The following is a 13,968-nucleotide window of genomic DNA, read 5'->3' as shown; positions in this document are numbered from 1 at the left end:
AGGCAATATAAGAGGGAATGGGAACAGGACCTTTCTCTGTCTTAAAGAAAGGACAAGCCAACAAGGTAGGTTTTTCTCTAACTGACCTCAGAGAACCCACAATTGACATTATAGCAACAGTGTTTTGAGGAGCTGCTTATGAAACAAAGCATAAACCTCCAGATCATTTTAACCTAACCTCTGTTCTAGTCCCTGTCTAAAATTTAAAAGAGCCATCAAATCACTGGTTCAAAAAGAAATCTGAAAGAAACTGCTTGTCTCTTAAAATTCTGGGCAAATTGTCTCAAATAAAATGTAATTTCAGAGAAGTAATCAGGAAAATAAAAAAATTAATGTAAAATCTTATCCTTTTTGCTAGGAATTTCTATACATATGAAGAACCTTTTATAGAGAAGAAAAGTGAAAAGTGAGTTAAGTTCAATTCTGTGTACTATCTTTGCATATAGAACAAAATTTGTGCTAAAATGCAAGTTTATAATTTTATGTTTTCTGTTCTTGAAGGTCATCAGACAAGAAAGAAAACAGTATTCGTGTTGGCTTCTTTCAGCTGGTAATGAAAGCAATGGCTATAAATATTTTATGTGTATTGTGCTGCAGAATAAGTGACAATAATCTGTATGGTTGTTTGGGGAATAGCTGTGACTAAGCCAAACTTTTACGGATGAAACCACTTGGCATGAAATCCTGCCATTAAAGTCAATGGGAATTTAATAGAACCCTTTGTAATTTTGTCAGCTTGGTATCGATTATTGATATTTGTGTCATAATTGTCTATTAAACACATTATATTGAACCTACAGGTGGATACGGGGAAACGAGTTAAGATGCACAGCAGGGACCTAGGTGACCTTGGTTCATTCTTATTTCTGCCAAAAATTTGCCGTGTGATATTTGTCAGATAATTTAGCTCCCTTGTAATTGCTCCATGGGTATTAGAAGATTTGGTAACTATAGAAACTTGGGAATGCAGAATACTGTATGGTATGTCTAGCCTTTGATGGGTCTTGGAATCCCATAGGGTGCATCTAAATTTTAAAATTAATGTAGTAGAGAGATGTCCAATCCAGCAGCATGCAGCTAAGAGGTTTTATTACTTCTGTTTTGCATGTAGTCTAGGCAATTAGCCTGTAATGTATCCAAACTAATATGGTCCTGACTGTAGTGCTGGGATAGTTCAGTTACATCCATGTGGCTTGTACTCTACTTGGCTAAGTATCTCAGCTCTTAGCTGGGTGGAGAGAACAGTCTGTCCACACAGAGAGCTATGTCTGCCAAGCAGAGGGGTTTGAATTCTGTAGCCTGTTTTGCACAGATGTTTAGTTGCTAAAGTGCAATTGGTGAACACAGTATGTTTGCATCAGCTGTGCTGATAGATTAGATATCACATATCTGTGCATTTTCTGTGTGGTTTTTTTTAATCAAGGGAATTCCTAGACTTCTTATGAGCAAACTTTGCAAAACAGTGGTAGTGCTACAGTTTTCTTCTGATGTTTTTTGTATTTCTTTCTCTTTGTATTTCTCTCTATATTTTATTTCTCTTTTATGTTAACTGACTTGTTTTTCCTTTTATGTTGTCTCTGCCCTAATGTCCCTTTTCCTTATGTGCTCCAAATTCCCACCCTTTCTTCTGTTAGACACGTTGTAGCACCTACAGCACCTGGACAGGTTCTTCAGTAGGTTATGATTCCTCTTTACATTCCTATTTCAAAATATATAATATTTGATACTGATATTCTATATGGACAGTTTGATCTATATATTTACGCATGACTTCAACCTGAGAATCAGAGTTCACACAATCGTGACAAAGGTAACTTAAGTCTCTGTATCTTAGCTGAGTCACCAGCTGCATGTGTACGTGCTCTTGGCCCATGGCAAATGTAAGGTAATAGGACTTAGCTCAATCCTTTTTTTACTGCATTCTATGTCATATTTCTAGACATTTCTCCCAGATTAAGAACCACTGCACAATTGCCTGGCTTAGCCAACACATTTTAGAGTATTAACTATGAGAACTTGCTCTGAGATGTTTAGTTGGCTTTCTACCACAGCACCCCAGACTTTTGAAAAATTGGCTAACTCTATTCAGAGCATAATGCCCTAAGGCTTTTTCTTCCCTTTCCTCTCCCTCTGTCCTGACAGGAAATCTGCAAAGCAGACTATATATATGAATTATAATTACTATTCTTAATATTTTAGCTAGTTTCTGGAATTATGATAATGCGGAATGATATTGAGCTATTAATGTTATATGATAATACATTCATTCAGATGGTCAGATTCTGTTGTCAACTAAAAGGGAGCTTATAATAATTTATGATGCTGTAATCACAGGTGCATTTAGATTAGATTGGAGAGAGAGATTTGTCTTCTTTCTGTATTGAAGATAATTCTGATATTTAAAGAGAATGATTTTGTATCTGATCCACCTGATTAATGATATATCAGTATACAACCAGCATGAAGACTGACTCTCAGCAGAGACCATATTTTCTTCCTGTCTCTTTAGTTTCGATTTTCTTCATCTATGGAAATTTTAATGATGGCTGTTGGTAGTTTCTGTGCTATTGTTCATGGAGCAGCCCAGCCAGCTGTGTTGCTTGTTTTTGGTGCAATGGCAGACACGTTTATTGAATATGACATTGAAATGCAAGAGCTTAAAGACCCAGACAAGACATGTGTAAATAACACCATAGTGTGGATTAATGGCACTATCCATCAGAATGAAAAGAATGCCACAATAAGATGTGGGTAAGTAGTAGATGTATTTGCTTCTTTTCCTTTGTTATTATGGCTTGTCAGAGAATGGATTGCTAGTGAAGGTCCAGTTCAGCCTTTAAACCTTACATTTTCTATCCATAAGGCAGAAAAGGGGCATGGTTCTTGTTAGAGAGTCCTGTTTCTGAGCTGGAGTTATTACCTGGAAGGAAAGAAGGTCAGCTTGGGTCTTGGTCTTTCAGCTATAGATATCAGCAAGGATGATTGTTCTGATAACAGATGTATCTGTTACACATCTGAGTTCATGAAAGTGTTTTTTTTGATGACACTGTAGGTGATAATGACTTCTGGTTAGGACTTAGATACCTATAGGTATCTAAGGTTGGTTAGGACTCAGATACCTATAGGTGCCTGCTGACTTCTGAGCAAGTTAGCTAATCTTTAGTCATTGAAGAGAAATGAGTGCTTCTAGGGTGCAATTCATCTTAGCTTATGGGAGATGTCTAAGGCAGGTCAGATGAACTGCACTATAAGAATGCCTGTTTCTTTCCATTAACTATAATAAATGGAGTCTAGATAATTCATTCAGATACAGATATCTGTCAAAGACAAATTTGAACCTGTAGCCTTTCCTAAGGCTCGTTTTTCAGTGCATCATTCCAAGAGTCTTCTAATCTCTGAGTGACGTTTCATTTGATATTTAATTAGAATTAAAAGTAACTTGTCTAAAGGTCTCTGAAATTCAGAGCACATGGGAAGTGATTCACATTCCTAGATGTAGGTGACTGGGGCCAAATTACTTGCTCCAGGCTGTCCAAGCCAGCCCCCTGAGATGGAGTGGGCAGATAGAATACAGGATTTGCTACAGACCTGTCTTCCTCTGAAGCAGCAACTACACAGCAGGCAGGATAAATTAAGGCATTAAAAATGGTACTGGATATCTGTGTCAGGCACCTGAGTTGTTTCTATGACTGTTTTTTGCAAGAGATCGGGTCAGGTGCATAGTGTTCCCTTTTGGCTTAAAATGTCAGTTACCAAACTCTGGGTAAACAGAATAAAATTTGCTGTCTGCAGAATGTTTTAAAAAACTTGTCTAAAAGCATAACCGATAATGACCTGAAATGCCTATTTCGAAGTAATCTAAATGCAACAGCAGCAACTCAATGCCCTTCACTGATATTAGGAGTAATTTAATACTCCTACTTGAGCTAAAAGAAATTATCATTTCAGATTAGCAAGCTTACGGTATGAAGTAATACTTGAATTGACTTTAGCAGCCCTCTTTTCTCTCTGTAAAACACTGTTTAAATTCAACATCTAATGAAAACTTGTTGGGCAGCTCTTCCTTGAAACACCCTCTCTTTTGGACCGTGCAGTCTCGTGGGGTATCTCAGAGACTGCAGGGCCGCTCCAGGATGGCAGAGCATTTCCTGGTACCAGCCAGCACCCTACCCCCGTGCAACAGGCAGAGCAAGCAAACCAGCTGAGGTTAGCAATAGCCTCAGTATTGGGAAACAATGCCTCTCTTACCAAAACAAGCTGACTTGCCAGCTGACATGACTCTAACTTGAAGAAACACCAGATTAGAAATCTGAGAGAATCTTGAAATGATATTCCTAACTCTTTTTTTTTTTCCTTTTTTTTCAGGCTGCTGGACATTGAACAAGAAATGACCAAGTTTGCAGGTTACTATGCAGGAATTGGTTGTGCCGTACTTGTGTTAGGATACCTCCAAGTCAGTATTTTGTTCCCTATTTTGATTTCAAAGTTTAAATCACTAAATAATTACGTTTATAATAATTATGTTCCCTTTAACTGCTTAGTCAGCTGCCCATTTGAGCAAAGTAGACACTTTCAGTTCTCATTATATTAGCTGAAAGACGTTAGCTCTGGCAAGCTGAGACCTCCTTGGATTTGTACATGCATACCTTTGTACACAGATGTGTTTTACCCAGTGAGATGAATGCATGCTGCTCCTTTCACACCACAAGAAATACTGGCTCAAGTATGGTTACTATGGAATCCACGTGCCCTCCCAAAATAACAGCTAAAGGGCATGCAGATTTCCAGTAGGCATCTCAACTGCATTGAGCCCTGTGTTTCTATTATAGAGACATTACAGAGTAATACTAGTGTAAAACTAGTGTTGGAGAAGAATCACACCCTACATATTCTGTAGTAATGGTTCAATCCTTCTGACTGAGACGAGCCACAAGCTTGGATGATTCCTACGTAATCTGCTAAAGGGTCCGCTGCTTTTGAAGCTTTTTATAATCGCAAAAATCACTTGTCATTCTCCTTCCTGAAAACTATCCCAGAGTTTTGCTGAGGTAGGATGGCTGCCATCCCTATATTACTTACAGCTGTAGATTGAAAAATCTTTGTCTGTATGACATTCATGTAACAGCACGAGTAATTTAACTTCCATCTCCTCTCAGCCTATCAGAACTGAGGCAAATGTTTGATCCAGAGACTTTACAGAATTTTTGGATTATTTAAAGATCAAGGGCATAAAACAGCTGTCGTGTCTGTGTAGCTAGAAAATATTTTACCCGAATAGTAAGTTTATCAATAGACGAATTGCTCTTTCCCATTTTAGCTGAATTGCTTTTTCCCATTTGTTGGGAGTACAAAGACTTTTTACTGCAATTTATCAGCCACATTATGCTCTTCCCAGATCTGCTTTTGGGTTATGGCTGCAGCTCGTCAGATACAGAAAATCAGGAAAGCTTATTTCAGGAAAGTAATGCGAATGGATATAGGCTGGTTTGACTGTACATCTGTAGGAGAACTGAACACACGAATTTCTGAGTAAGTAATCTAGAAAAAACATATGTTACAGAGAACATTTTGCACTTCCTTCCAAACACAACAGAGTGCCAATAACTAGGCATTTGACAAACACTTTCTAATATAAAATACAGCTATGTTCCTGGGAGCAGGCACCACGCTGATTTTCTCCCCCATCTTCGAACTGAGTGCCATAACTGTTAAGCCACAATTATTTCCCTTTTGTGCCTTGTCAGTTAGTAAATGTGGGGGGTTTTTGCTGGGTTTTGGGGTGGGGTTTTTTGCCAGCTTGTCTTATTCTTCCCTTCTCCTGTGCCCAGTCCTTTCACAGTGATCTATAATTTAGATGCCAGTGCACACTCCCCTGAGGCTGGAGATGTGGGTTTGAACCCTCTCTCACTTCCTCGAAAGGAAAATTACATTAGGGGTACACTTTGCTTTTGTTGGCTTTTAAAAGAAAAGAGTGAGCCTTGCTTCATCTTCTGCTAAAGAAGGTACAAGCACCTACCTTTAGAAAGGGACCCAAGGTAGACAGAGAAAACTTCTTATCCTGGATAAACATTTAGACCTGAGAAAAGCAGAGTTTAAGGCTTGCTCCTTTTCTTAGTTGTTCCTGTTTACAGGCTGAAGGCAGCTGCGAGGTGAATATGCTGACTCTAGATGGCTCCCTGTCCTCAGTCGTGCCTCCACAATAGTAGTCACATTTGCAGAAGAGTTTTCTGTAGTTGAAGAGGATTTTATTTGCCTTTACTCACTGTCCAGTGGTGTCTATGACTTTCTGTGGCGTTCTTTTTATGAAGAATAAATGCCAAGTGTGAGTCACTGTGAAGAATTTATCTGGCAAAATATAGGAGCTGAGCATGTACTTTTCTAATAAATAACACTTAGTTCCCTGGTTTTTCGAACGTTATCCTGTGCCTACAAAAGGCTTCCTGACTGCAAAAAACTTTCTCCAGAAGAAATATAAACACGTTCTTCAACTCAACACTCTTAAATTTTCCAATAGAGGACTGTAATTTCATTTGATATATCAATGAGCGAACAACTTTGCACTTTAAACCTCAACACCACTTGCTTCTATTTATTCCAGGAGTTCCCAGTTCTTCTAATCTCAGGGGTGAGGTAGTAGCCAAGAATGGCAGAAGTATAATGACTGTTTTGCTTTAAGACATTTTTTCTGTGTTGGCAATGCATAGGAGAGACTAAATGAACTCTGCAGCTGCCTAGGTGTCAAATAATGTTAACCCCTGCACCACTGTGCCCCATGTGATAAAGCTGTCATGTTTTCCCACTGCCTCCAGTGATAAAGTAGCCCTCCTCAGTTTTCCCACTCTCCCTCGCATTTAGAGAACAAACTACCTGATAGGGTGGAGAGAGGAACCGGGAGGTGGTGGAAGGTGGAACTAGAAGAGAATTACAGCCCTCCTCCCTTTTCCTGCCCCTTCAGCAAGGCGGTATGGCACATTCTGAGTGCCCCATGATGGGAGGAATGCCCTATCAGCTATACTGTTTTTCCATTATCAGATAGCTGCATCCAGCTGGGATGTCTCTGCCCCCTCCTTTGAATCAGCTGGGGCACAGTATTAAGAACCAGCTAGTGAATGAGTCCGCTGGCAGGACAGCTTTTCCTGGGAAAAGACAGTATCTTCTCTGCAGTATTCGTGCATAAAAACCTTCTGCCATTGCAAAGGCACCAGGTTTTCTCACTGTAGCCCAGGGTCTTTGGAAGGGGTGGTGGTGGAAATAATAGGGTTGAGGAAGGGCCCTCTCCAAGGGAAAGCAACTAACCCAAATGTGGCCAAGACCTGCAACACAAACAAAAGATATGCTCACCAACTTTCTGTTGGTTTTTGTTGTTTTTTTCCAGTGATGTTAACAAAATTAATGAGGCTATTGCTGACCAAGTAGCAATCTTTATCCAGCGCTTAACCACCTTTGTGTGTGGATTCCTACTGGGATTTATCAGTGGCTGGAAATTGACCTTGGTTATCATTGCAGTCAGTCCTCTGCTTGGGGTTGGAGCAGCTGTCTATGGCTTGGTAAGTGAATTGTGGGCGGTTCATGTTGAGGTGTGATGAGCAGGGAAGGTCATGCCATAGAGCTGGGAGGATTGGTGGAAGAGAAGGCTATTACACCCCCTTAAAGTCAAGAGAGGCAGATTATAGTCACAGCAGCACCGGAGATGGGGGAGCAGGGAGGCGGGCTTTGCTCCTGCTTTGCTTATTCTGATTCCCAGAATAATGTATCCTGCTTCTAAGACGGGAGTGTAAGCATACCTTCTATGGGGTCTTATGGATGGATATTGCGGTTGCTGAGATCAGAACTCAGCCTACACCTTCTATTACTTACACACCTGGTTTAGATGGTTACTAGACACAGCGCTTGATTTCTCTATGTAGATTAGGGGCTTTTAGAGATGATCAAGTTTCGGAGCTGTAAAATAGTTGAAAACAACTGCTCAAACTTATCCCAAGCAGTCTCTGCTCCTGGCAGCTGCTGCATCCTCTCCCAGTTGTTCCTGTTCTGCTCCTCCATCTGCTCCCCACAAACTCCTTGTCACTATGCAGAGGAAGGACAGTGAAGAGGGAAGCTGCAGGATCCTTTGCCCTCTCACCTCCTCTCCCACACCCAGCAGGGCTGAGCAGTTCCTGCTCCTCCTGTGCACTCTCTGACACTCTGCTATTTGGTTGGGTTCAGCCCTTTGGCTATCTCACTTCTTCCACGTCAGGAACAGTTTGCTATCATTTTGCTATCAAACCTCTAATGTAACTCTGACTAATTTCTTGTCTTCCTGCTCTCCTTTAGCACCTTGTGCTGGCTGCAAGTAGATGACATGAATAATGACTCAGTGTGAAGTGGGAGAGCAGAATCCTGGAAGGGAACAAAACAAACCCCAAAATGCCTCTTTCCTTCATTTGCAATTTCTTTCTGAGCTCATTCCCCTTTAAGTTTGTAATTTTCCCCCTTTCCATTCTTATTTCTCTGTCCCCATCTCTTCCCTTTCACATACCTACTGTTGTTTCATCCTTACGAGCCTTTCCAGCCCAAGTCTTTGTTGTTTTGCCATAAAGAAAATGGATCCAAGGTCAATCTAGCCTGGTTTCCTGTCTCCAAAAGTGGCTAACAGATGCTTGGGTTAGGGTATTTGAAGAGAGAAAGCAAATAATGACACTTTATAATTTCTAGTGACATGTCATTCCCAAGCTGATATGGTATCTTTCTGTAGAATTGTACATAACTACATTCTCTTCCATTAATTTGAGCACTTTTGGAACCTAAGTAACCTTTTGGCATCCGGTGTGATCTAGGCTGCTGTGTAGGGACCTGTTTGCTGTCAGTCCAAGAAACAAAGCACAGTGGTAGGCAACATCTGTTTCCATCCTCCCCCATCAGTACCATTACCTCTTCTTCCTGAAGCTGGGCTCTGCCACAGTGGCTAAAGGGCTGCTCTTGCCGCTTAAGCTCCCCCTTCCTCCCACTATGCACAAATCCTCAGTCTGCAGTCCGCTTAGGCCCAGTTAGCAGCAGAGGGGGAGGGAGGGAGGGAGGGAGGGAGGGAAAGCAGGTGTTGTCAGCTGCTCTTTCTAGCTACCTGGAGCAGAGCTGTTGGCCAAGGGGATAACTGTTCTGCAAAACATATGCTACAGAGGTATATGTCCTAATATCAGAAGACAGAAGTCTTCGAGTGTGCAGCGTGCCTGATAAAAGCCTGACCGGAGAGGAGGAGGTGACCTCATGCAGAGAAGATAGTGCAATGTGACATCCAGCACTCCTTACTGCTGTCCTTATTTGCACCTACAGTTCAGGTGTAACCAGCACTTCTTATGCTTTTGTAGGCTGTGGCAAAACTAACAGGCCGAGAGTTAAAGGCTTATGCAAAAGCTGGAGCTGTGGCTGATGAAGTGCTCTCATCCATCAGAACAGTGGCTGCTTTTGGTGCGGAGAAGAAAGAAGTTGAAAGGTTTGTTTGAACAAATTGTAAGGTCTCTGATTTCTTTTTCCTGTAGCAATGTAACACTGTAATGCACTTCAGAGTCATGGCAATTAGTCTCTAAATTCTACAACAATGACCATCTGTTAGCTTTGAGAATTATATGCATGTATGTTACAGAAATTTAGGTTTCAAATAACATTACATATGCAAAACCAGTTTCATAACTCAGTCTTTACTAATTTTGAATTTTCTATCAAATTCATTTCATTCCCTTTTATTTTTCTCTCTTTCTACAGATATGATAAGAATCTGGTGTTTGCTCAGCACTGGGGAATTCGAAAAGGAATAATAATGGGATTATTCACTGGTTACATGTGGCTTATAATTTTCCTGTGTTATGCATTAGCGTTTTGGTATGGCTCTAAACTTGTCCTTGAAGAAGAAGAGTATTCAGCTGGCACTCTTCTGCAGGTTCCCATTTTATCTTGATGCAACTTTTCTGGACTGTTTCTTAAAACATTAATTCTGGAACGCATATTTGTAGTGTTCTGGTATCTGGTGGCTCAGTGGTTACAAACTCTGTATGTGTCTTTTAAAGATCATTACTCAGTATATGTGTGAAAGTATATGACCCAATTGGATAAGATAAAAAAAAAATCCATATTTATTTTAAAGATTTGAAATGCAGCCTACTGCAATCAGAATAATGCTTTTGTTTGAGAGCCTGCTACACAGTTGGCAGAGGCCTGAAACTAGCTTTCCCATTTTGTGGGTCAGCATGTGGCTTCTGGGATATTCGCTTCTCTGAAGAACTTACTTGGTGATGAAAAACCCCATTGTGGTAAAGAGAAGCCTGACCAAGGAAAGTTTTATTGAATCTAACTTCTCTCTCATGAACAGTTTCTGTTCCTTTGAATCACCATTTTCTGTTGCTAATTGCCCACCCAGCTCTATAGATGACAAAGAACATGTAAAGATACATGCTGATAAAAACACAGATGGCTGTGGCTCCTGTAGTGTATACAAAAAACATACTAACCTTCATGGCACTCATGCATCCACTTCTGCACGGTAGATACTTTAGACACTGATGACCTAAATGCAATAAATCCAACATCTACACATATTTTGGTTATTTGCTTTAAGCCAGGACTGCCCAAATGGCAGGTTCCAGTCCAGAACCAGCGTAAATTTTTCGTGAACCTTGATAAGTCCTGGGTGTTCTGATGAAACACCTATTTCTGACCCTTCTCTGCCTCTCGCACACCATGAGAGCTCCCAACCACCAGCAGCATGCAGTGCAAAACTTCCTGTTAAATGGAGCTTGGTAAATTAACCTGAGAACATTGTAAAATTGGGTCATTCTGTTCAAGGAGGATGTCCCTCACAGGAAATCATTTGCAACTGCTCTTGACACCAGTAGTTGATACAAGGTAGTGCTGTGAAAAACAAAGCGAGCAATTGCCTTGCCTTTCACATGATAATGATAGTTCAGTGCTTCCAAATGACAAATGGCAAACAGTGGGGAGCTACCCTGTAGCTGAAAAATTGTAACTGTCAATGCAGAGACTCTCCCTTACGCTCCCCTTCCTCTCTCAGTTTCCAGTCATCTTTCTCATACTTCATGTTTTCTACCATACACTCCTAGTCTGGCAGGGGGGAGGAAGGGAGGATTTGTAGATACAGAACATTTAAATTTGCTTTTCCTTGTCTCTGAAAATCTGTTATGCACCAGCCATACTGCATTGAGATACACTAAGCATTGCCTTCCCTCCTTCTTCTATCAAATGTACAGAACCTGCTCCCTCATGTTCGTGATGAATTCTGACATGCATATAACCTACTTGCTCTGGGACTCATTCACACAAGAAAATTAGTTTGTAATAAAGCTGAGTATGATCTTATGGCATGATCTATACATCACAGTGTAGATGTTTGCAGTGCGCAGTGTGTATACAGTGGATTCTTCCACTGTAGCCATGGGGTTCTCCTCAGTAAACACTATGGTGCAAGGGAGAACTGAGTCTGGTGTACTTTTATTTCTTTCTCAACAGTAGTGTTTCCTTATACACCTTGCTCATTTATCCTGACTACTGTTGGTATTGTATTCAGAAGGCTAGCTGAGTCCTTGATTGCTTCTTAGCAGAATTCTCAGGTATTGCCAAACTACAACAAAGGATTACATACCAGTTCTCCTAATGCTCAGGGTGAATGTTGAAACTAGCAGCCACAACAAAGCAGAACATGGACCAAAAGGCTATACCAAAGACATTATCCAAACCTTTATAATCTGCTCTGCCAAACCACCTCTGTAACTGAAAAACTAAGGAGGAATAAAGCAAAGTCTCGGAAAAAAATGTTCATTTTGACAAGCACACCCTGGTGTATTAGCACTTAGAAGAATAAGCTATACTTACAATACAATGCAGCTCACTTCTTGTTGTAAAAACAGACAATTAATGCATGTGTGTGGTATATAAGTGGCACCTCAGTAAATTTACTTCAGTAAATATCTGGGTGCACAAGTTTTTAGGCCAGGGCAAATATGAGATAAGTTGATTTACTTCAGCCTGGAAGCAAAGTTGTGAAAGACAGTGAAAATCCCTTCTAAGATGCATTTGTTTGTTTTCTTGTGGGCTGATTATGCTCATATAGTGAATCACTGCAGCTCAGCTGATGCACAAGAAATCATTAAGCCACTGTAGTTTGATTTGCCTGCCTCAGCTCTAAACTGCAATAAAAATGTGATGTCATATTTTGTTAATTTCTTTTTCCACTTCTTCAGGTTTTCTTTGGTGTTTTAATAGGAGCTTTAAATCTTGGCCAGGCATCTCCCTGTCTGGAAGCCTTTGCCACTGGCCGTGGGGCTGCAGCAAACATTTTTGAGACAATAGATAAAGTAAGTAATGAATTGCTAAGCTGTGTCACTTTGTAGTGGAAAAATAATTAAATAAGCCTTAAGCGGTAGTAGTTTTATCTACTGTGTAAATGAGGAAAAATGAGTGCAATTAAAGAAAAATTGACTGTGCAATAAAAAGGTCTAGCAGCACGCACATGGGCTCAGAGAGCGTGTTGAACAGATTTCTTAAGTGGCCTGTTTCTGAATAATGAAGTTTTACCTCAGCTACTGCTGTTTCTAACTCCCATTTCTCCTTACGTATAATTACTGATCAGTGCTGGTCCACGGAAAGTGTACAGGCAGGCAGTAATAGTCACCTTGCAGCCAAACTTGAAGCAAGCCTGGAGCTCCCAGCCTCCAGATGGCATCAAAAGATGTGGCTCTGTTGGCGTTAGTGCCAAAGGTGGCCTCTGTCATCTGTCCCAGAGCTACCCCAAGTTAAAATGAGACCAAATGAGCACTGGCACTGGTCACACAGCAGTCATAAATGTTAATCACAATATTATCTAGACAGATAGATACTTGAAATAAGGTTTTATGAAAAAGATTGAGAGACACTCGCATTTATTGATGAGGATTCCTTTCTATATCTGTATATATTTAGTGGTTGGCAAAATACCACTCATTTCTTAGTAGTATGTAGTATCTCTGGTCATTGACAAGCTTTATTGTGCTAAAAGCTGTGTAAACACATTAAAATGCTGCTTGTCTTTTACTGAGCACATAAGGGTATATAAAGAAGGCTAGAGGGGCTGTGGTGACGCTAATGGACCTTTTAGTAAGCCTCCAATGTTCTATAATAATGGTAACACATATGCCTTAGAAATGCACTTCATAAGCTAAAGCTCTAAGATAAACTGAGAAAGATGAAAAAGGAAAGTGTTTTTTAGAGAAAAATTTAAAAAGCACAGAAGAGTTGCAACAGTAAGAATTAATCACAGAATTCAAGATAAGGCTGAGTCAGATAACCTTAGGGTATAAAAAGCAAACTAAAGTGAGATTTCATCTGTCTAGAGAAAGGGTGACAAAATTAGATCTGTCTGCTTGCCGCATATGTAGATTTGTGATTAGACAGTAAAAGCACAGCTTTGCCCTGATACAGATTTTTTTCTGGCACTAAACTTATAGCCATGCTGGGGTTCTCATTTGCAGGATCAGTGAAACTTTTCTTCATAGCTTAGTATCTGAATTTAAGTAAGATATGTTCCTAAAGAGGAACCAATCTTTTAGTTGTTCTTAGCATCTTAGAATGTATACATTTCTCGTATTAAAATTCCCTTCAGTCTGTTAGATTACATAAAAAATCACGCACGTTTCAATTATCAAATATTGGTGTTGCTGTAGTTTTAATTAATACTCTGTATTCCATGCTTCAAAAATCTGTCCTTAGAAAAATTGATTTTGTTGGGATTCCTCAAATTTCTCTGCTTATGCCTAGCAGTCCACAATAACCAAGGCCTGGCCAAAAGGCTGTGAGACCCAAAGCACTTCATGGCAAAACTTCAAATCAAGGTTCCAGCTCTTAGGACTGGGTGTGCAAGGATGGATGTTTTAAATGCAAAGTGGTGAAGCATGCAGATTTTCAGCAATGACTTGGTTGTTCAGTGCTGTAGGAGAACGTTTATAT

At 40.2% G+C, this 13,968-nt stretch overlaps 2 protein-coding genes across 2 annotated transcripts in view; one reads left to right on the top strand and one right to left on the bottom strand.

The window, feature by feature from the left end:
* DHRS9 (dehydrogenase/reductase 9) overlaps positions 1-6,103 on the bottom strand; it is a 29,469-nt gene extending 23,366 nt beyond the window's left edge. The window contains exon 1 of the mRNA XM_059820596.1: positions 6,017-6,103. The gene's annotated coding sequence lies outside the window, so the exon portion shown is untranslated. The remainder of the gene's footprint in view (positions 1-6,016) is intronic.
* ABCB11 (ATP binding cassette subfamily B member 11) overlaps positions 1-13,968 on the top strand; it is a 45,941-nt gene that overhangs the window by 7,599 nt on the left and 24,374 nt on the right. Inside the window, exons 3-11 of the mRNA XM_059820170.1 lie at positions 359-406; positions 502-550; positions 2,510-2,751; positions 4,366-4,453; positions 5,396-5,529; positions 7,376-7,547; positions 9,345-9,469; positions 9,739-9,913; positions 12,228-12,341. Of these exons, the coding sequence (XP_059676153.1) occupies positions 359-406; positions 502-550; positions 2,510-2,751; positions 4,366-4,453; positions 5,396-5,529; positions 7,376-7,547; positions 9,345-9,469; positions 9,739-9,913; positions 12,228-12,341 (1,147 nt within the window). The remainder of the gene's footprint in view (positions 1-358; positions 407-501; positions 551-2,509; positions 2,752-4,365; positions 4,454-5,395; positions 5,530-7,375; positions 7,548-9,344; positions 9,470-9,738; positions 9,914-12,227; positions 12,342-13,968) is intronic.

This window comes from Gavia stellata, chromosome 8 (assembly GCF_030936135.1).
Source record: "Gavia stellata isolate bGavSte3 chromosome 8, bGavSte3.hap2, whole genome shotgun sequence".
In the NCBI taxonomy this organism is placed as follows: Eukaryota; Metazoa; Chordata; class Aves; order Gaviiformes; family Gaviidae; genus Gavia; species Gavia stellata.
This window is presented reverse-complemented; position numbering and strand designations above follow the sequence as displayed.